We start from the raw sequence: 23497 nt of genomic DNA on the forward strand, positions 1-23497 counted from the left end.
AAATAGCCAAATCCACTCATTTGAAGCGGTGTCCACATACTTTTGTATAGATAGTGTAGCTATCTTAAGATAAGATAAGAGTGTCTGTTTTAAATTACTAAAATGTAAACATTTGACATTTTATTGTATGTATGGGTACAGAGATAAGCTAGTCATCAAAAAAGAATGTTAAACACTATTATTGCACACAGAGTGCATCCATGAAACTTGTGACTTGTTAAGCACATTACTCTTGAACTTATTTAGGCTTGTCATAAGAAAGGCTTTGAATACTTATTGACTGAAGACATTTCAGATTTTCATTTTTAATCCATTTGTAAAAATGTAAAAAAAAATAATTACACTTCAACATTATGGGTTATTGTGTGTACAAAAAGGTGCTATCAGGAACCAGAAAGTGTTATTTTGCTGTACCCATAGGAGAACCCTTTGAAGAACCCCTTTTGGTTCCAGGTATAACTATTTTGGTTCCAGGTAGAACCCTTTTGGGGACAGCTGCAGAACCCTTTTGGAACCCTTTTTCTAAGAGTGTAAGCTAGTGATACAACATCTTTATATTTAATCCATTTTAAATTCAAGCTGTACCACAACAAAATGTGGAAAAAGTCAAGGGGTTTGAATACTTTCTGAAGGCACTGTATGTCAGGAAATGCCTAGGGAGTATGTCAGGAAATGCCTAGGGAGTATGTCAGGAAATGCCTAGGGAGTATGTCAGGAAATGCCTAGGGAGTATGTCAGGAAATGCCTAGGGAGTATGTCAGGAAATGCCTAGGGAGTATGTCAGGACATGCCTAGGGAGTATGTTAGGACATGCACTCTTGAATGGTCAGGTGACAGCTCACCTTTCTTTTGGCAAAAGATTGAGAGATTTCTTAGTTAATGTGATTGAAAGGTTAAATATACACCGCTGTCCAGTCCCCCATTAGGCCATGGTATCTGACAAGTGGAGTAAAGGCATTTAGTTTGATGGACCGTTTCAGCAGATGCTTCGGTAGCCACTTGTAGTAGCCAGACTTTAACTTATAACCTTTATGTTGAACTATATTTGCTTGAATTCTTGTAGAAAATATTTTCTACCATCAAAGTGAACTGCAACAATGGGTCAAGCAGAGAGCCACGATGAGATGGATTTGGAGCAAATTCAGGAGCTGTGTATGGCTTTTATGAAGGAGTGCCCGAGCGGGGCTTTGCACCTACATGAATTAAAACGGATCTTTTGTATACCAGCCAGCTGCGAGGAAGAGACTTTGTACATTGAGACTGTCTTCCATTCATTCGACACAAACAGGGTAAGTGAAGGGGGTAAAACAATTTACAATCAGGAAATAATGTTTAAAAAAATGTCATCCATTCCATTCATCCATTGTGCTGTTAAAGGGACAGTTCACTCAAATTACGAAATGTAATGTTGGTTTCCTTACACTGTAAGCAGTCTATGGGCAAGGTATGACAGCAATCCATGCTTTGGTTTAGTTTCCCTGGCACTGTTTCCAAATGCTAATCTCATGGTGCTGATATGAAAAAATGTTGTGCATCATATTCAAATCATCTACAGTGCCATCAGAAAGAATGCATACCCTTTGACTTATTCCACATTTTGTTGTGTTACAGCCTGAATTCAACATGGATTACATATATATTTCCTCTCACCCATCTACACACAATACCCCATAATTAAATGTTTTGAAATGTTTGCAGATATATAACTATTTAATGTACATACGTATTCACACCCCTGAGTCAATACATGTCAGAATCACCCTTGGCAGCGATTACAGCTGTGAGTGTTTCTGGGTAAGTTTCTAAGAGCATTCCACATCTGAATTGTACAATATTTGTCCATTATTATTTTCAAAATGTCAAGCTCTGTCAAATATGTTGTTGATAATTGCTGGACAACCATTTTCAAGTCTTGCAATAGATTTTCAAGCAGATTTAAGTCCAAACTGTAACTCGGCAACTCAGGAACATTCACTATCTTGGTAAGCAACTCCAGGGCAGATTTGGCCTTGTCTTTTAGGTTGTTGCCTGCAGAAAGGTGAATTCATCTCCCAGTTTCTGGTAGAATGCAAACTGAAACATGTTGTCCTCTAGGAATTTGCTTGTGCTTAGCTCCATTCTGTATGTTTTTTATCCTGAAAAACTCCCAGTCCTTAACAAGTACAAGCATACCCATGACATTTTTTGCAGTATTACTTTAGTGCCTTGTTGCAAACAGGATGCATGTTTTGGAATATTTTTCATTCTGTACAGGCTTCCATCTTCTCACTCTGTCAATTAGGTTAATATTTTGGAGTAACTACAACATAATAGATACATCCTCAGTTTTTCCTCAAACCAAACCTATATAACCCTGTAACTATTTTAAAGTCGCCATTAGCCTGATAATGAAATCCCTGAACAGTTTCCTTAATCTCCGGCAACTGAGTTAGGAAGGACACCTGTATCTTTGTAGTGACGGGGTGTATTGCTTTTTTTACATATTTTTTATTTGACCTTTATTTAACTAGGCAAGTCAGTTAAGAACAAATTCTTCTTTACAATGACGGCCTAGGAACAGTGGGTTAACTGCCTTGTTCAGGGGCAGAATGACTGATTTTTACCTTGTCAGCTCAGGGAATTGATCTAGCAACCTTTCTAATCACTAGGCTACACCATCCAAAGTGTAATTAATAACTTCACCATATTCAATGTCTGCTTTTAAAATATTTACCCATCTACTAATAGGTGCCCTTCTTTGCAAGGCATTGGAAAACCTCCCTGGTCTTTGTGGTTGAATCTGTGTTTGAAATTCACTGCTCGACTGAGGAACCTTACAGATAATTGTATGTGTGGGGTACTGAGATGAGGTAGTCATTAAAAAATCACGTTAAACACTATTATTGCAACTTATTATGTGACTTGTTAAGCATTTTTCTCCTTAATTTATTTAGACAAACCATGACAAAGGGGTTGAATATTTATTGACTCAAGACATTTCAGCAGATTTTTAAAAAATGAATTAGTAAAAATATGGAAAAATGTGATTCCCCTTTGACATTATGGGGTATTGTGTCTAAATCTAAATTTAATCCATTTTAAATTCAGGCTGTAACACAACAAAATGTGGAAAATGTCAAGAGGTGTGAATCCTTTCTGAGGGCACAGAAGAAATGACTTTGCTGAGCTTCACAATCAATTTGAGATACTTTCGATTTGGACATAATGCACGAATAATGGTAATACCAGTATCATGACATAATTTTGTAATTTGGGTGAATCAAATCAAATCAAATCAAATGTATTTATATAGCCCTTCGTACATCAGCTGATATCTCAAAGTGCTGTACAGAAACCCAGCCTAAAACCCCAAACAGCAAGCAATGCAGGTGTAGAAGCACCTGTGAACAATCCCTTTAGTTGCATTAGCTTCAGTTATCAATATACATTCAAAGGGTAAACATGCAATAAATCCATGTATTGTTTTCACAGGATAACACGTTGGATTTTATGGAGTATACGGCCGCTCTTCACCTGATATTGCGAGGGAATCTTGAGGATAGGTTAAAGTGGTCCTTTAAAATCTACGACAAGGACGGGAATGGCAAGTTAGACCGACAAGAGGTGAAAAACCTCATTCGGGTAAGAAATTACACATAATCTTCCTCTGCATTATGCTATTGACTTGGGCCTGCAGTTGGCTACTAGTAGTTGTAGATCAGTTAGGCTAGGCTATGCACCTTCTTTTCTAAGGGTAAGAACAGCTGGACACATTTTGGTAGTATAATTTGCAATACTCAGTTTGAAGTTTTCTAAATTGTATAACTTGTATAATACTTGTATAATACAGGTATTGCATAAAACTAATGCTATTAGAGCAGTGCCTTCATATGCTGCAGGTCAGGGATTGGGATCAGGTGAGGGATTAGGATCAGGTGAGGGATTAGGATCAGGTCAGGAGAAGCGACTACGTGGGATGACTGGGGTTTTCACAAATCTAATTCCGTTCGTACATGTTATTGGATGAAAGGATGGGAGGAGCAAGTGGTTTTAATACCAATTATTCTTGGGAACACCTAGCCCTGATCCTATAGCTTATCTGGTTCTGAACTGAACCAGCCCCCATGCCTATAGGTCAGCTGAGTTCACGGCTCTGGTATTTACTGTATATATAGGACCTCAATCTTTTTCCTTTGTCAATTAAAAAGGCCTAATGTCACAGTATTGTTTCAATGTAAAAAAAATGTTTTTCCATTTCTAAAGATGTGTTACCCCACTGATGATATGATATAGGATATATATATATTATATTATAATTTTGTTACCCATCTGCCTTAAATGTTACCTTATGTGAACTCAGTAAATTAAGCTCAGATAAACAACACTAGACAAAATATTATTTCTGTCATATAAAAGTTTATACAACTTTAGATTTTTCATCAATGGGATAAACCCATCTTTTTATGTTGACACCCTTTTAAATGTATACCATTTGAGATAGGACAACTGTGTAAAAAACACTTCTGTCAAATACCACACTGTATGTAATGAAATGTATCTCATACAATTGCAGATCATTTACAAAATCAAAATTCATACAACTGCCATAAACATGACACCTAATGAAGTCTGTGACAGGATCTTTGAGCTGGTCGACCAGAATCATGATGGTAAGTGCCCGGTTAAGATATATTCATATATACGGCAGAACATGCATTCAAATCTGTACCAAATATACAGTACTTTCATCAAACCACCACAATGAACAATCTGTTCTCTAAGGGCTTACATGTAATGCCATCTTCCATCAGCGAGAGACAATATGCCTTTGTCACTGCCTTTACACACTGGTCAGTCTGATGTAATGACCAGGATTAGGTAATGCTAGTGCTAATTGGTGGTCCATTTGACGGGGACTTTGCTCTTGCATCCTCATGGTCAGGTGCTACCTGGCCCATTATACAGAGGAAAGATGGAGGTTTTGCCATCTTTTTGTTGTTTTATTTTTAATAAGCATGAAAGGCTTCCTACTTTTAATATGCCTGAATGGCTTCCTGCTTTTAATAAGCCTGAATGGCTTCCTACTTTTAATAAGCATGAATGGCTTCCTACTTTTAATAAGCCTGAATGGCTTCCTACTTTTAATAAGCATGAATGGCTTCCTACTTTCTTACTAAGTTGGCACTACATCCGAGTTGTCAGTAACCTTAACCTGAGAAAGATCTTGAATCATTGCCCACCAAAATGTATATATTTTTCCTTCTATTACAGGCCAGATTTCCTTTACTGAGTTCATGGAGGGGGCCCAGAAGGACGAGTGGGTCATGAATATGCTCAAGCTGGACGTCAACGCTAGTGGCTGGGTCATGCAGAACTGTGTAAAAATGACCTGAGCCTTCCAAACAGGCTCTCCCATCTACACAGAGAGGGGTTGTGTCCCTCAAATGGCATCTGAGTTTTGCCTTTTTCTCACAAGAAACCTGATGCCTTGGGCCTAAAGATCTGGCTCTGCCTCCATGTTTGCTTGTGGTGGTTCAGGCATAGACATGGAGCACTTTCCTCCGTATCACTTCTTGTAGTTGTTCTTTTAACATGCTGTCCATGCACATTGATGTGTCGGAACAACAGGCGTTCTCTTTTTGAGTTGGGACCAGCTGACAGGATGGAGTCTCATTCAGCACATGACTGTCATAGATCACTGGAACTCTGGTAGATTTCAAACAGAGTTCAAAGGTCATATTGTGTGATATGATATTACACAGGGTCACTATCCGCAGTTTGAGTATTTACATTGCATTCAAATGTAAAAAATTATGGAATTCTATACTCAGTAATATTGTGACGATGGTTATGAAATTATCATATTAATAATTTTATATAATCAAAATAATTATTTCCAACCTTATACTTTCAAGTACGAAGTAATATTTCAAAACATTATATCAATGCAAATATCATACCGTTAGTAACCTAAATGTGATATATCATGTTATGTTACCTATATTTATTTGACCTATTATGTTTAAGGAATTTATATCACATCAGAGAACTGTCGTGGAAATTTCCTCTATTTACCAAATCATGGGAGCAAACCACACACAAGTCAGAGTTTGTTATCACAAAGTCCATTTTTAATTATATGAGCTCTATCACAACCCTGTGACTTCTCAGATCAATTCAGTGTCTATCAATGAATTCTCTGAGAGCCCCTTACACATTGCAGCTGAGATCCTTTAATAGCAAAAAACACACATAGTCAGACAACATAGACATAATAAATCGTTCAGCTTTGTCTCCTTACTCAAACCCAAAACCATAAACCAATCCACCATATCAACAGGCATATATCAAATCCATCCTATCTTGACAAGATCACAGAGACACACTGACTGGCACACAGACATTGTGGAGCCAAGAGATACACGCTTGACCTCTCCCCTCTCTCCGGCCCAAACAACTTAGTCTTGACATAGAACAGATACTGCAACCATGCCACAGTATTATACAAAAATAACATTCTGATGAGAAGTATGATGAATATAAAACATCTTACCTATGTTACCAACCAATTCTGATTATTCCCCAACAGAACTTAGAATGGGGATATGTTATATTATTCAATGTCAAGTACTTCAAATCCTTTCAAAAACAATGAGGCATCACAAAAAAAGCTTTCATAACCTTTAAATATCAGCAGAGTTTAAACTGTGAACCAAACTGTTGGCTACAGTCGTGACCAAAAGTTTTGAAAATGACACAAATATTAATTTTCACAAAGTTTGCTGCTTCAGTGTCTTTAGATATTTTTGTCAGATGTTACTATGGAATACTGAAGTATAATTACAAGCATTTCATAAGTGTCAAAGGCTTTTATTGACAATTACATGAAGTTGATGCAAAGAGTCAATATTTGCAGTGTTGACCCTTCTTTTTCAAGACCTCTGCAATCCGCCCTGGCATGCTTTCAATTAACCTCTGGCCCATTCTTGCATAATCAATGCTTGGAGTTTGTCAGAATTTGTGGGTTTTTGTTTGTCCACCCACCTCTTGAGGATTGACCACAAGTTCTCAATGGGTTTAAGGTCTGGGGAGTTTCCTGGCCATGGACTCAAAATATTTATGTTTTGTTCCCCGAGCCACTTAGTTATCACTTTTGCCTTATGGCAAGGTGCTCTATCATGCTGGAAAAGGCATAGTTCGTCACCAAACTGTTCCTGGATGGCCGGGAGAAGTTGCTCTCTGAGGATGTGTTGGTACCATTCTTTATTCATGGCTGTGTTCTTAGGCAAAATTGTGAGTGAGCCCACTCCCTTGGCTGAGAAGCAAGTGCTGTGATATTTGATCCAAGTAATGACTAAAAGATAACACAACAGATCATTCTAGATAGAACAATCCTCATACAAAAAATGTAGAATTTTGTATAGAATGATGTGCATTCAACACATTTACACCAAATATCTATATTTCCATTTTGTTTAATCTACTGCAAGCATGTCCCATTAAGTGGTCTCACCATAGCAACCATTCTTTGTTCATTTATTTGACAATCGATGCACCCATCACGATAAACCACAGGCTTATTGTTGTCGCATAGCTGAGAGGTGTACCTGTAAGTAAGCATTTATTTGTACTGTGTATGTACACCAAGTGTATCCTGTGCACACGACAAATAAACTGGATTTGATTTGCAAAGCCACCCAGCCATGTAGGCATACCTCAGGGAGAAAGAAGCTTTCCACTAGTATTTTCTTGGGTGGGGTGTCCCAATGGAAAAACCTCCTTGCATCCATGACAACGGTTCCCAGCATTGGTCTTCATGTAACCTACCACCCTAGGGTATTATGCAGGTTATATGTCCAAATCAATAGTCAGAGTGCAGCTAGAAGATTGGCTCAGCTGAAAACACACATTCAAGAGGACCATTGTTTTGAACTCTTGCTCCACTCTGTTACATGATACTGTGATACACAACATTTCTATGCACAAGGCATCGTTGTCTCAGAACAGAGGTTTGTTCAAACAGTAAGGCACAAGAGTCCATGCTATATCATGAATATAGTCACAGGTAAATGCCGTTGTTCATCTTGATGTACTTGTCACACCCTGATCTGTTTCACCTGTCCTTGTTATTGTCTCCAACCCCTCCAGGTGTCACTTGTTTTCCCCAGTGTATTTATCCCTGTGTTTCCTGTCTCTCTGGGCCAGTGTATTTATCCCTGTGTTTCCTGTCTCTCTGTGCGAGTGTATTTATCCCTGTGTTTCTTGTCTCTCTGGGCCAGTGTATTTATCCCTGTGTTTCCTGTTTCTCTGGGCCAGTGTATTTATCCCTGTGTTTCTTGTCTCTCTGGGCCAGTGTATTTATCCCTGTGTTTCCTGTCTCTCTGGGCCAGTGTATTTATCCCTGTGATTCCTGTCTCTCTGGGCCAGTTCGTCTTGTATGTTTCCAAGTCAACCAGCTGTTTTTCCTGTTCTCCTGCCTTTGCTATTTGCTATTTCTAGTCCTCCTGGTTTTGTCCCTTGGCTGTTTCTCGACTCTGTACCGACCTGCATGACTATTCTACCTCCCTTGACCTCGAGCCTGTCTGCCACTCTGTACCTCCTGGACTCTGAACTGGTTTTGATCTTTTGCCTGTCCACGACCATTCTCTTGCCTACTCCTTTTGGATTATTAAACATCTTAAACGCCAACCATCTTCCTCCTGTGTCTGCATCTGGTTCTTGCCTTGTGTCATGATAGTGCTAGTAGAAGGCCTTTCAACCCATTTACCTGGGACTATATTCATGATAGTGTAGTGTCACGTGCCTTACTGCTTTTAAAAAAAGGGTCACAACATGCATACAAATACCGAGCAATCAGCATCCAGGATCCAATCAGCATCCAGGATCCAAACTACCTGTTTTATAACAAGAAATCACACCCAGCTGTCTGATTCTCTGTGAGGATGGAAGAGTGAGAAAGAGGGGAAGTGAGAGAGTGTCCAGGGTTCATGAGCGGTCTTCTCTATGCTCTCCAATGTGTGTACAGTATATTCACTGTGAGGATGGAAGAGTGAGAAAGAGGGGAAGTGAGAGAGTGTCCAGGGTTCATGAGCGGTCTTCTCTATGCTCTCCAATGTGTGTACAGTACATTCACTGTGAACCTTTTAGACGCTCCAGATGCACTGTATTGTGGACCTGTGATGACTTACTGTATTACAATGTAGTTTTATACGGATTCTCTGTCGTATGTCTCTTTATCCATATGTTATACGGATTCTCTCCAGTATGTCTCTCTTTATCCATATGTTATACGGATTCTCTGTCGTATGTCTCTCTATCCATATGTTATACGGATTCTCTGCTGTATGTCTCTTTATCCATATGTTATACGGATTCTCTGTCGTATGTCTCTCTATCCATATGTTATACGGATTCTCTGCAGTATCTCTCTATCCATATGTTATACGGATTCTCTGCTGTATGTCTCTTTATCCATATGTTATACGGATTCTCTGCTGTATGTCTCTTTATCCATATGTTATACGGATTCTCTGCTGTATGTCTCTCTATCCATATGTTATACGGATTCTCTGTCGTATGTCTCTTTATCCATATGTTATACGGATTCTCTGTCGTATGTCTCTTTATCCATATGTTATACGGATTCTCTGTCGTATGTCTCTTTATCCATGTGTTATACGGATTCTCTGCTGTATGTCTCTTTCTCCATATGTTATACGGATTCTCTGTCGTATGTCTCTTTATCCATATGTTATACGGATTCTCTGTCGTATGTCTCTTTATCCATGTGTTATACGGATTCTCTGCTGTATGTCTTTTTATCCATATGTTATACGGATTCTCTGTCGTATGTCTCTTTATCCATATGTTATACGGATTCTCTGTCGTATGTCTCTTTATCCATATGTTATACGGATTCTCTGTCGTATGTCTCTTTATCCATGTGTTATACGGATTCTCTGCTGTATGTCTCTTTCTCCATATGTTTAGGGCTGTATGTATAAAGTGGATTTAGGTCACCTGTAGGTTTTTGATGACCACATTCCATTTTATTCATATAATTCATCCCCTGTGCAATTAATGAAGGGATGTATCCTCCTAACACACACACACAGACACGCATGCACACACACTTCCTTATGCAACATGTGTTGTGAGACACCTCTGTATGCCTTTTCCATCCGTCCGTCCGTTCACCCCCAGTCTGTTTTTTTAGGTGATTGATTCCCCTGAGGTTAACTGTCCTCTTGGGGTCAGACTACAGTAGGTTGATAAGACGGTGAAAGGTGAGTGTTCAGTTAATACTTTAACTGGATTTCACAGCTAAGGCTAATTATTACACAACACACACACACACACACACACACACACACACACACACACAATTTTTGTTCAGTGTCGCTGCTAAATGCGAATGTGGGATCTAATGACTACTTCACATTTGTTTTTCTGGAATGTAAAGTTGCAGGCTTTGCCTTGTTCATGTATCAGTGAGCACAGGTATGAGTTACACCGTGACCTGGGACACACACCTGAAGTTAATTCAATCCACTAAGTCAATTAATATATTAACTACAGGCAAACGCTCTGAAACACATATACAAAGTGCTTGTTTAGGCTATTCAGTCATCTCAAATTGTTTAATGAATGAATACACTCAATTAATCCTAGCTATTTACCCACATACCAGGTCATTGGCATGTGGTATTCAGTGTTTAAGGAATATATCCATATGCTTAAACATGAATCTACTCAGGTCGCTCTTGCAAAATATATGTATTCCAATGAGACTGTCCTGGATTTAAACTAAGGTTGAATAAATACCAAGCAAATGAAACTTCATGTTAGCTTTGGTGACTTGTCTGATAAAGAGCAGAGGCAAATGTGGAGTGGGCAACATGAGGCTAATTAAATGACTTAGACTTTGTGGTCTGAGTAGCTATACCCTCTTAGAAAAGGGTTATTCAGCTGTCCCGATAAGACAACCCTTTGAAGAACCCTTTTTGGTTCCAGATAGAATCATTTTGGTTCTAGGTATAACCCTTTTGGTTCTAGGTATAACCCTTTTGGTTCTAGGTATAACCCTTTTCAGTGTGGAGGGTCATCGGTTGACTTCACCAGTCATTAATATTGGTGAATTGTTAAATAATCCCCTCAAATATCCAAAGAATGGAATAGTACCTTATCTTGCCAGCAGCATACCACCCTGCATACCACTGATGGCTTGCTTCTGAAGCTAAGCAGTGTTGGTCCTGGTCAGTTCCTGGATGGGAGACCAGATGCTGCTGGAAGTGGTGTTGGAGGGCCAGTAGGAGGCACTCTTTCCTCTGGTCTAAAAAAAAATCCCAATCCCCCAGGGCAGTGAATGGGGCCACTGTAAGGTGCTGTCTTTTGGATGGGACGTTAAACGGGTGTTCTGAGGTCATTAAAGATCCCATGGCACTTATCGTAAGAGTAGGGGTGTTAACCCCGGAGTCCTGACTAAATTCCCAATCTGGCCCTCCAACCATCACGGTCACCTAATAATCCCCAGTTTACAATTGGCTCATTAATCCCCTGTAACTATTCCCCAGGTCATTGCTGCAAATGAGAACGTGTTCTCAGTCAACTTACCTGGTAAAATAACGGATAAATAAACACGGGTTTTGACGCTTGATGCATCTTGATTTGTTCCCACCTGTCTTGATTGGATTGCTTTATAACGGATCTAAAATAGCGCAAACCTGGTGTGTGGTCTCTGAGCGTGTTGAATTAATGGCTGTGGTAGATGACTTTACCATCGATTGAAATCAATTCAAGTTATTAATTGAAACTTCATAGACTAATCTTTAAAGGACTTGGATCTGCTCAACCATGGGTCAGTCGCACAGTGAGCTAGACGACGAGGTGGCCCTCACATATCCAGGAACTCTACCGAAAGTTCGCCAGCGAGTGTCCCAGTGGCAACCTGCATTTACACAAATTCAAGAAAATCTGGAATTAACAGCGATTTGATAGAGGATTCCGCATACATGGACAATGTGTTTCGATCGTTTGATGCAAACCATGTACGTTTTTAGGTACCTTTGTACTGATTTATTAAGCTAAGTATTTTCAGAGGAAGGGATCATGGACATCAGTAGGCTAGTAGACTTTGTCAGAAGCTGAGACAGTTGTATATTATAAAACGAGTCATTAATTGTGATAATATCTTGGTTATATAGCCTAGAGAAACACAACATTAAAGATATGAATTAAAGGTAAGCAGGTAGCCTAGCTGTTAAGAGCTTTGGACCAGTAACCGAAAGGTCGCTAGCCTGGTTCAATCCCTGAGCCGGTGATATATATGTTTATGTGCCCTTGAGCAAGGCACTTAACCCTTATTGCAACTGCAAGTTGCTCTGGATAAGTGGCTCAAATATAAATGACTAAAATGTAAACGTCTGCCCTGGCTTCTACGCAGATTCTGTTTTGGATATCCCCGCGCGCTGTCCTTGGTGCTGAAACGCTCAACTGTGTAACAACGTCACACAGAGATCCTCACCTACATCACATTCATTGGTGTTTAGTTTATTTAATTCCTTGTTTTTCCCTCTAAAATGATTTATTTATTTTGTCCATAGGACAACACACTAGACTTTATGGGGTATGTGGCAGCAGTGCACCTCGTTCTTAGAGGAAAGCTCGAGGACCGACTGAGGTCTTCTTTCAAATTTTATGACAGAGATGGAAACGGACACCTTGACAAAAAGGAGCTAAAACAAGTTGTCAAAGTAAGTGAATAGGGGTTTCATGTTTAGATGTGGTTTCTTTCTTATTATTTTGAAGTACCCTGAAGCTAAACAGCGGTGTATGCTGCCAGAGATCCTTTCTGAACGTGATGTATGTAAACAATATACTGTGTATGATCCTCTCATCAAATTGAGATGCCTCAACATTTTCCCATGCTAATTGTACTCCTTTTTAATGAACTGTGCATACCAAAACCATATAACCAGCAAGCCAAATTATATGTAGGGATATGACACTATACATTTGATATGATATGACATGCAGCATATTGAGCCATTAAAAACACCTTTGTGTGTAGTGTACCATCATCTGCTTCAATCTAGACAAAATGTGTGTATGTACCCTGCTTCCACTCACCATAGTAAATACATGTTATCATGTCTTCCTCTCTCTGCAGATCATCTACAATATCAAGAGGCCTGGGAACCCATCTGAAACGGAGAACCTGATCCCTGATCAAATCACTGACCGGATCTTTGACCTAGTGGATAAGAATAAAGATGGTAAGGTGGGAGGTGTCTGTCTATCAATAGAAATGTAGTATCTGGGTAGGCCTGTATTTGTGCAATCCACTCATTACATTGTGGGTGTAGTAAGGAAATACTAAAACATTTCAGCTCTGCAAATGATGGTATATGCGCAGAGCCAGCAATGTTGAGATGACGAGAGCGCAAACATTTGTGCCCACCATTGGTGTGCGTGGTCTAAGAGCTCTATTTTCATGGCATCTGACCATAGCACCACCAGAAGTTTGCTGAACGGCATTGGTGCTTGGATCGGAACCGGTGCTAATAGTCATATGACACGAAAATAGAGGTATTTGACCTCGCTCACCAGCGGAGGGTTTTGCCTTCGAAAGTACAATGCATCTGCAGAAAATACCTCATCCCTACTGGTCCTGGGGAACGTTAAGGTCTCCGGACTTGAACCCCATTGACATCCTGTGGTTTGAATTGAAGAGGGCAGTCCATAAGCACAGACAGAAGGATGTCAAGGATCTGAAAGGATTCTGTATGGAGGAATGGTCTAAGATCCTTCCCAATATGTTCTCCAACTCATAGTTTTTGTTATTGAAAAAGACAATAGCGTTATCCTCTCAAAGATGAGGTATTGAAAGGTTTTGAAAACAGGGGTGTGAATAAGTAAGACCCCTACCTTGTTGAGAAAAGAATATTGCTTGTTAAACAAAATTGCTTTCTCTGAGCAATTGTATTAAAATAATACAATTTACAAAATGTTCTCTAGCATACAATCTAGCTCAGTATTTGAAATATTTATTTTATACAGTAATTTTTGCTCACTTTTATCGAGGGTGTCAATCATTAAGGTACCGACTGTATATATAAACTGAGTGTACAAAACATTAAGAACACTTGCTCTTTTCATAACATAGCTTTCACCTGGTCAGTCTATGATTCCTTTTGGATGTCACTTGTTAAATCAACTTCAATCAATGTAGATGAAGGGAAGGAGACTGGTTAAAGAAAGATGGTTAAGCCTTGAGATAATTGAGATATGGATTGTGTCAAAATCTGCAACCCTGCTGGGTTTTTCAAGCTCAGCGGTTTCCCGTGTATGAAGAATGGTCCACCACCCAAAGGACATCCAGCCAACTTGACACAACTGTGGGAAGCATTGGAGTATTAGGTACACCCATCTAGTACTGGGTCGGATCCCCCTTTGCCTCCAGAACAGCCTGAATTCTTCAGGGCATGGAAACATTGCTCAATCGGTACTAAGGGACCTAACATGTGCCAGGAAAACATTCCCCACACCATTACACCACTGCCACCAGCCTGTACCATTGACACCAGCGCAGGATGGGGCCATGGACTCATGCTGCTTACGCCAAATCCTTACGCCAAATCCTGATCCCTGTTCCTGTAGCATCAGCATGATGGATTCATCGGACTAGGCAAAGTTTTTCCACTCCTCAATTGTCCAGTGATGGCGTGTCCACTGGAGCTTCTTCTTGTTATTAGCTGATAGCAGTAGAACCCGGTGTGGTCATCTGCTGCAGTAGCCCATCCGTGACAAGGACCGTTCTGCACACCACTGTTGTACTGTGCCGTTATTTGCCTGTTTGTGGCCTGCCTTTTAGCTTGCACGATTCATGCCATTCTCCTTCGACTTCTCATCAACAAGCTGTTTTCGCCCACATGATTGCCACTAACTGGTTGTTTTTCGCACAATTCTTGGTAAACCTTAGACACTGTTGTGCGTGAAAAGCCCAGGAGGCTGTCCGTTTCTGAGATACTGGAACCGGCGTGCCTGGCGCCGACGATCATACCACGCTCAAAGTCGCTTAGGTCACTTGTTTTGCCCATTCTAATGTTCAATCAAACAATAACCTGATGCCTGTCTGCCTGCTTTATATAGCAAGCCATGACCACGTGACTCAAAGTCTGTAGGAGCGTACCATTTTTGTGACCTGGGTGGTGTACCTAATAAACTGGTACTGATAAACTGATTGTGTATACGGTATATATGTACACTATATATCTATACACACATATATACAGGTATTCCTTTCATTCTCTATCTCTCCCGTTTTCAGGCCAGATTTCCCTGGAGGAGTTCCTGGATGGGGCTCAGAAGGACCAGTGGGTGCTGGACCAGCTTCAGCTGGACATAAGGCCCTGTGGGTGGTTCCTAGAATAGCAGAGGAATAATGTGGAGGAAGAACTGCAGAGGAAGAACAACAAGTGACCTTCAAGGGATTGGATTCCTACAATGATATTTGTAAGATATATAGACAATATATTGATATGGACAAAGGACAGAGCTATTAACAAAACACATGGTGCCATATCGTCTCTCCTGAGCCCTTATGGGAGTTGTAGCGATGAGACAAGATAGTAACTACTAACAATTGGATACCACGAAATTGGGGAGAAAAGAGGGTAAAAATTCAAAAATAAAACAAAAATAAACCTTCAAAGTTGGACCCTAGAAACCTAGATAAGCTCCCAAGTGGCGCAGCGATCTAAGGAACTGCATTTCACTGGTTCGAATCCAGGCTGTATCACAACCGGCCGTGATTGGGATCCAAAAGAGCGGTGCACAATTGGCTCAACGTCGTCCGTGTTTGGCCGGTGTAGGCCGTCATGGTAAATTAGAATTTGTTCTTAACTGACTTGTTTTTGAGGGGGAATTGATCCAAGGGCCTTCAAAAGGCCTAGTCGACAGTTGCCCATCCCCGGTGTTAATTTTTTAAAAATAAAGGTTAAATAAAAAAAATTAACACCGGGGATGGGCAACTGACCCCCTTTTGAAGGCCCTTAGATCAATTCCCCCCCCAAAACAGAATACAGCTTTGTAGTGAATTACAATTAATAAAATAAAACAGATAACAGAACAGTCTCAACAGCCAATTGTTGCATGATGAGCTCAGATTTCTTTGTGCCCCCCCATCATCAAAGTTGCCCATCCCTGGACTACACCAATGACTCACTGTATATATGAAGGGCTACACATACTGTACTTATAAAGATGATATACCTCGTCCTCCCTGATACGTACCTTATTCGTGGGCACGCGGACCTTGGGCACGCGCACGCAGCATCGCAGTAGGAGCGTCGTTGCGTCCCTTCGCTGTTTTTATTCACCTGACGAACATGGCCGCTGATGATTGAAGGATACCTCGGATCTCTTGTGATTTCTTAACTTGAGCAATAAACATGCGCCATTTGACGATTTCATTGTATAATATGTGAATGAACATCTTTATGAAGCGATAAATTGGGTAAGCGTTTGGGTTTTGCTGTCTGACAAGTGCAAGCAGCTGCTAATGCTAGCTAACGTTAGCAAAATTGTCAGCTGCCGACTGGCTTAGATAAGGTTCATAGCTGACATTAATTATATTATACTACTCATTAAGTAGCCTTTAGTTACATAGTGGAGGCAACGTTATAGAACATGTTTTGCATGCTGATGCATTTGGCATGCCAAGTCGAGCTGGCTAACGTAGCTAGCTAAAATGTAAATGGTCATGTTACATCAACGTTAGCTCCTGTGTCACAGGCTGAGTCGCGCTGGATATGAGGGTCTGCTAAATGACAAATGTAAATGTAGTTAGCAAGTGTAAGCCAAATGAACAGAACAAGTACCTCCATTTCAGCTAGTTTACAATGGTTTGCGGACATGTACAAACACGTGAACAGTCAACCGGCTATCTTTCAAAGCCATTACTAACTACCATGCTATTAAGGATTTCCAAACCAGCAGCCAAAAGATGACTGTATATAACGTTACAATGGCGCAGTCAGCACCGACGTTACTAATAATGTCGTTGCTATCCAGCGGTGCCTGCGGCTGATAATGTAATAAACCTCGTAGGGCCAACCCTGCATTTTTCTGCTTGAGATTATTAACGTTGTTCTGTTACGGGCCAGTGGAACCGAGGGATGAGACAGGGAGGTTTGGGCAGCTGGGCACAGAGGGAGTGGCAGGACTTGCTGTATGCATGAGTGAACTGGTTTGGCCTGATTTTCTCCTGGCTGTATGTCATGTGACATGTGCGTCAAACAGCTAAGTGCTTTTGGCTGCCAGCATCTCAGGGCACTCAGTTAAATGACTGGCTTCCAGCCCTTGTTGTGCAATATAACAACTCGCCTTACCTGTCTAGATTGCAGAATCATTAACAACCCACTGCTCGTTGTCATTAGTAGCAGCCAGAATTGAGTGATTCCCAACTCCTCTCCACTAACATGATCTCAAATCAAATTGTATTAGTCACATGTGCTGAATACAACAGGTCTGTAGACCTTACAGTGAAATGTTTACTTATGAGCTCCCAACCAACAATGCAGTTTAAAAAAATATGAATAATAATAAGAAATAAAAGTAACAAGTAATTCAAGAGCAGCAATAAAATAACAATAGCCAGACTATATACAGGGGGGTACCGGTACAGAGTCAATGTGCGGGGGCACCAGTTACAGACCTGGGCCTGTATTGACAACGAGTCTCAGAGTGCTGATCTTGGATCAGTTTTAGGGGGGGGTCCTTGATCAGCACTCCTACTCTGAAACGCTTTATCCCTGGCATGAAACAAGCTGTTCATGGAATAGGCTAGTCTGTGAGTGGGAACCAATGTAGCCTCACTGTGTTGCACTCGAAGGTGCAGAAGCCTAACACATGGGTGTATTCATTAGTCGGCGTCTCGCAACAGGGGGTGAATACCGTAGGCCTATGTCTTATCTTAGTCTTGCGTTATGTCAGTTAGGCTATGGATCGACATCCTTTCACAAACGGGCTATTTGACACCCTAGTGTAGTTGTGAAAATTTAAAAGCAAACGGATTTGCTGTCACAAGAAGAAAACGAATAAAAACATTTTTTTTAGAGTTTGCTTTAAAACATGTAAAAAAAATCTACTATATGTAAGCTTGCATGCTTGTTTTCACTCATACATTCCACACTACTCACAATACCTAGGCTAGTATTGGGTCCTAGAGCCTGAGGAACCTCTTGGGGGACATTCCAACATTTCTGGGATATGTTTGGTGTTCACAAATTAATTATGTGGCACAGGCCTTCAAAAAGCCCCAGGATCTGAAACTGACATTGCTATGTTTTTGTTGTTGTTGAAAACAGCCCTCAAGATAGCTCAGTGACGCAACTTCTGATGCAAGACCTTCAGAGTTTCACTGAAGCTTGAATTTGATAGGCCACTTAAGTTTTAGCCTAGCCGCAGTAGTGCTTCCAGCTAAGATGAATTTTAGTCATCGTTATCCCGAATTCCATTGAATGTCCTGTGTTAGTTGTCATGGTTATGTGTAGGGTAGCCTATTTGTTTAAATGCTTTGGTTGTGGACTAAATGTCCCTGTTGTTTATTTGACCCCAGGAAGTAGCACTCTAAACCATGCTGAAGTGGTTTTCCAATGAAGATGGCGCTCCTGGCCAGGGAGTAAGTATCAAACCAACATGTCTGTTTGTGAAGGAATGCACCTGTGCTATGTACATGTAGTATGCCCATCTGTGTGTGTGTGTATACACGTGTGTGCAATGTTGTGTGTGTTCTTCCAAAGCCATCAGCCCATAACCCCATAGATGGGGGGGAGGGGGAGGGGGGGGGGATTAGGGAGAGTGCTGAGCACACAGCTTTTTACTGTGTGAGGATCAGAAATCGTACTTCCTGTAGTGAAGCCACAGCTACCCCCCACCCCCCCCACCCCCACACACACACACACATCCGCCCCAATTCACGACAATCGACCCCTAACAACAACCCCATAGACTTTTCCTTTCAGTCCCAAGCCTAGCCCATTCTCCTTGTTCTTATCCCTTAGCTGTTTGTATAATACGTTTATTGGATTGAGGCTATGTTATTAGCTGAAACCTATCCCGTCCTCACACATCTAGAATCCCTCCATACATTACCATAGTGAAAACATGGAGCTGTCCCCCTGTGTATACCCCATCTCTTTCTCATCCATACCATGCCCTCCTCTGTTCCAGCGAAGGCTAGCTTTCTGTTTTCACTAACAGATTGTCTCTCTCTCCTTGTCTGTCTCTCGTGTCTCTATCCTCGTTGCTTTCTCTCCTCGTCTCTCTCTCTCCTCGTCGCTCTCCTCGTCTCTCTCTCCTCGTCGCTCTCCTCGTCTCTCTTGTCTCTCCTCGTCGCTCTCTCTTTCCTCGTCTCTCTCTCCTCGCTTCTCTTGCCATGTCTCGCTCTGTGTCTCGTTCTCCTCGTCTCGCTCTCCTCGTCACGCTCTCCTCGTCACGCTCTCCTCGTCACGCTCTCCCCGTCTCGCTCTCCTCGTCACGCTCTCCTCGTCTCGCTCTCCTCGTCTCGCTCTCCCCATCTCGCTCTCCGCGTCTCGCTCTCCTCGTCTCGCTCTCCCCGTCTCGCTCTCCTCGTCTCGCTCTCCTCGTCTCGCTCTCCTCGTCTCGCTCTCCTCGTCTCGCTCTCCTCGTCTCGCTCTCCTCGTCTCGCTCTCCTTGTCTCTCTTCTTTGCTCTCTCTCTCCTCGTCTCTCTCTCTCTTCTCGTCTCTCTCGCTCTCTCTCCTCGCCTCTCTCTCACCTTGTCTCGCTCTCTGTGTCTTTCTCTTGTCTCTCTCTCTCTGTCTCTCTCTCCTCGTCTCTCTTGTTGTCTGTCTGTCTCCCCCTCCTGGCTCTCTACCATATCTCCCTCTCCCCCATCCTACCCTCGGTCCCCGGTCTCTCTCCAGGCGCTCGGCTCCCCCCAGGGTGGTGGTGGTGCTGGAGGAGGAGAAGGAGGCCAGGCAGCCCTGGTGGAGGTGGCGGAGCGGCTGGCCCAGACAGAGCAGCTGGTGGCCCAGCTGAAGGAGCTGATTCGTGAGAAGGATGGCTCGCTGCGCACCAAGGACGAGCAGCTCAAGGTACGTCCTGGGTGCTCCAGTTTGATGATGCTCCTAGACACTCTCCCGAAGGCCTAACCCTAACCATTAAGAGGTAAACATTTTTAAACTGACCGTAGATCAGTTCTTACCAACTGCAACATTGTGGCAGTTCAAGGCCCTCCTAAAGCCACCGGGATTGGTGACGGACAAAGTAGAGGCATTTATCAGAAAGCGCAATGCAAACACGGCCACGGCAGAGTGAGGCCCATATGCTGTCAGTTTGTTTTTAATTCAAGACAATAGAATCACTCATCCTGTTTCAATGGCAGGGAGTGGTTTAGTTACTTTTGTCTATTCATTTACAAGTCAAAGTCCACTTGTGCTGCACAGAGTGCTGACACCATTTCTGCATCCCAAATGTCACCCTATTCCCTGTATAGTTCACTACTGGGCCCTGGTCAAAAGATGTGCAATATATAGGGATTTGATGGGCCCTGGTTAAAAGTAGTGCACTATATAGGGATTAGATGGGCCCTGGTCAAAAGTAGTGCACTATATAGGGATTAGATGGGCCCTGGTCAAAAGTAGTGCACTATATAGGGAATAGATGGGCCCTGGTCAAAAGTATTGCACTACATAGGGAATAGAGTGCAATTTGGGATGCACCCCATGTCTACAAGAGGGCTGCTGAGGAATTTACAACCAATTTATTTTGTCCAATAGAAACATTGTGGTCTCTGCTGATACTACAGCCATAGCTTAGTCTACCTGAGAGGCTCCATAGATAGACTATATAGTAAAACAGGATTGGAGTCCACAGGGAATAGTATAGGCTACTATCGCTAACTCACAGTCCAACCAAGGTGCATGAATAAAGAAACAGACTGGCTAATATGTGAGAGGTGTTCAGGCAGTCTGAGATCACAGCACAGTGCATCACATAAAAAAAACAGCTCACAAACTCAGTGTCCATATGGCCTTTTAAAGGCACAGTTAGCCCAAATGAGCTTTTACAGTTATGCTTATTAAGACGATGCTAAAGACACAATAACTCCAAAGAGTAGGCTACCCCTCCATATCGGAGCAAGACATACATTGAATGTGTGACACCCCTAGCTTTAACTAAAGGTACCATGTCTACCCCTCCATCTCCTAATTTTCTACACAGGCAGAGAAGGAGGCGTGCGAGGCCAAGCTGTCCAAGATGCGTCTCCAGAACAAAGCCAAGGTCACCTCCCTCAGCGCCCAGCTGGAGGAGCTGAAGAAAGGAGGTGCTGCCGGGGGTGGAGCTGGGGGCCAGGGGACTCCCACCCACAGTAAGAAGGTAACACGCTCACACACACGCATGGACATATGTTTTCACGTACACACGCAGACAGACGGACAGACAGGCACATCCATCCACCCATCCAAGTTCAGTGAGCAATAGCAACAGGAAACCACAGTAACCCTTCTGACCTTTGACCCTGTTTTTCCCTGAACGTGACCCCTGTAGGGAGGTGCAGAGGGAAGCGAGCAGGCCAGCCGCGGGAAGATCCTCCTCCTTAGGAAGAAGGTGGAGGAGCTGGAGCATCAGCTGTCACAGAGAGATGAGGAACTGGAAGTCAAGGTACTACCTACACCCTCACCAAAATCTAATCTATTCCCTTTTAGAATGCATTTTGAGGCAGAAAAATGTGAAGGAAGTTCAAAGGGGTTTAAACTTTCTATAGGCACTGTACATGCATTCCTATGAGCATTCATACTAGCTTTATAATGCCTTATGAAACGTGGTTTGGTTTAGGGAATGTATACATTTGCAGTTTAAAGCTTAGTTGCTATATACGGTGCATTTGGAAAGTATCCAGACCCCTAGACTTTTTCCACAATTTCTTACGTTACAGCCTTATTCTAAAATTGATAAAAAATATTTTTTTGCTCATCAATCTACACACAATACCCCATAATGACAAAGCAAAAACAGGTTTTTAGACATTTCTGCACATTTATACAACATAAAAACTAAAATATCACAGACTCTTTACTCAGTACTTTGTTGAAGCACCTTTGGCAGCGATTAAAGCCTTGAGTCTTCTTGGGTATGATGCTACAAGCTTGGCACACTTGTATTTGGGGAGTTTCTCCCATTCTTCTCTGCAGATCCTCTCAAGCTCTGTCAAGTTAGGTCGGAAGCGTCACTGCACAGCTATTTCCAGGTCTCTCCAAAGATGTTCGATTGGGTTCAAGTCCGGGCTTTGGCTGGCCCACTCAAGGTCATTGAAAGACTTGTCCTGAAGCCACTCCTGCGTTGCCTGTGTGCTTAGGGTCATTCACATGCTGGAGGTGAACCTTCGCCCCAGTCTGAGGTCCTGAGCGCTTTGGAGCAGGTTTTCATCAAGGATCTCTCAGTACTTTTCTCCGTTCATCTTTCCCTCGATCCTGACTAGTCTCCCAGTCCCTGCCACTGAAAAACATCCCCACAGCATGATGCTGTCACCACCATGCTTCACCGTAGGGATGGTGCCTTGTTTGTTCCAAACGTGACGCTTGGCATTCAGGCCAAATAGTTCAATCTAGGTTTCATCAGACCAGAGAATCTTTTTTCTCATGGTCAGAGTCCTTTAGATGCCTTTTGGCAAACTCCTAGCAGGCTCTCATGTGCCTTTTACTAAAGTGGCTTCCGTCTGACCACACAACCATAAAGGCCTGATTGGTGGAGTGCTGCAGAGATGGTTGTCCTTCTGGAAGGTTCTCCCATCTCCACAGAGGAACTCTGGTGCACTGTCAGCGTGACCATCGGGTTCTTGGTCACCTCCCTGACCAAGGCCCGTCTCCCCGATTGCTCAGTTTGGCCGGGCGGCCAACTCTAGAAAGAGTCTTGGTGGTTCCAAACTTCTTCCATTTTAAAGAATGATGGAGGCCACTGTGTTCTTGGGGACATTCAATGTTGCAGAAATGTTTGACCTCATGGTTTGGTTCTTGCTTTGACATGCACTGTCAACTGTGGGACCTTATATAGACAGGTGTCTGCCTTTTCAAATCATGCTCAATCATGCTCAATCATGCTCAATCAATCAATCAACTCCATTCAAGTTGTAGAAACATCTCAAGGATGAACAATGGAAATCTTGATTCAACATTTTAATTTTGAGTCTCATAGCAAAGGGTCTGAATACTTATATAAATAAGGTATTTCAGTTTTTTAGAATAAGGCTGTAACGTAACAAAATGTTGAAAAGGGGAAGGGGCCTGAATACATTCCCAATGCAGTGTACATACACAAACAGTACACAAATACATAAATACTGTGTTACTAAGCTAAGGCCATGACAATGCTGTTAGTGTTCCAGTGGACTTTAGTGTGTCACAACTAAAACATTCCACGTAAAAATGCTTTAATACTCTGTGTATGAGTTGTATAGAACATGGCTTTCGTCAATCCAGTGTGATTGTGAACTAA

General features: G+C 42.0%; 2 protein-coding genes and 1 pseudogene across 11 annotated transcripts in view; all 3 read left to right on the forward strand.

Annotated features, from left to right (window-relative positions):
* Positions 1-1034: 1034 nt before the first annotated feature.
* LOC139412253 (guanylyl cyclase-activating protein 2-like) lies at positions 1035-5798 on the forward strand. Its single transcript, XM_071159093.1, has 4 exons — positions 1035-1289; positions 3472-3621; positions 4553-4649; positions 5251-5798. Exons 1-4 carry the CDS (start codon positions 1098-1100, stop codon positions 5370-5372), a joined length of 561 nt encoding a protein of 186 aa, XP_071015194.1. The 5' UTR covers positions 1035-1097; the 3' UTR covers positions 5373-5798.
* Positions 5799-11832: 6034 nt separating this feature from the next.
* On the forward strand, positions 11833-15411 carry LOC139412254 (guanylyl cyclase-activating protein 2-like; annotated as a pseudogene).
* Positions 15412-16330: 919 nt separating this feature from the next.
* LOC139411700 (golgin subfamily B member 1) overlaps positions 16331-23497 on the forward strand; it is a 69535-nt gene continuing 62368 nt past the window's right edge. For 6 of the 10 annotated variants that reach the window (XR_011634619.1, XM_071158345.1, XM_071158343.1 and 3 more), the window contains exons 1-5: positions 16361-16495; positions 18599-18661; positions 19927-20097; positions 21227-21382; positions 21554-21667. Coding sequence is in view for 9 of the 10 variants with exons in the window: in XM_071158345.1 (XP_071014446.1) it covers positions 18617-18661; positions 19927-20097; positions 21227-21382; positions 21554-21667 (486 nt within the window). In the remaining variant the exon portion in view is untranslated. Of the gene's footprint in view, positions 16496-18598; positions 18662-19926; positions 20098-21226; positions 21383-21553; positions 21668-23497 lie in introns of all 10 variants that reach the window. The other 4 variants (XM_071158347.1, XM_071158348.1, XM_071158351.1 and 1 more) reach the window with 2 other exon arrangements.

The sequence above is a fragment of the Oncorhynchus clarkii genome, chromosome 6 (assembly GCF_045791955.1).
Source record: "Oncorhynchus clarkii lewisi isolate Uvic-CL-2024 chromosome 6, UVic_Ocla_1.0, whole genome shotgun sequence".
In the NCBI taxonomy this organism is placed as follows: Eukaryota; Metazoa; Chordata; class Actinopteri; order Salmoniformes; family Salmonidae; genus Oncorhynchus; species Oncorhynchus clarkii.

Coding starts and splice junctions, on each gene's coding strand:
- LOC139412253 (XM_071159093.1), top strand. CDS start 1,098: ATGGGTCAAGCAGAGAGCCACGATGAGATGGATTTGGAGCAAATTCAG. Junction 1,290..3,471: donor ATTCATTCGACACAAACAGG/GTAAGTGAAGGG, acceptor TTGTTTTCACAG/GATAACACGTTGGATTTTAT. Junction 4,650..5,250: donor GGTCGACCAGAATCATGATG/GTAAGTGCCCGG, acceptor CTTCTATTACAG/GCCAGATTTCCTTTACTGAG.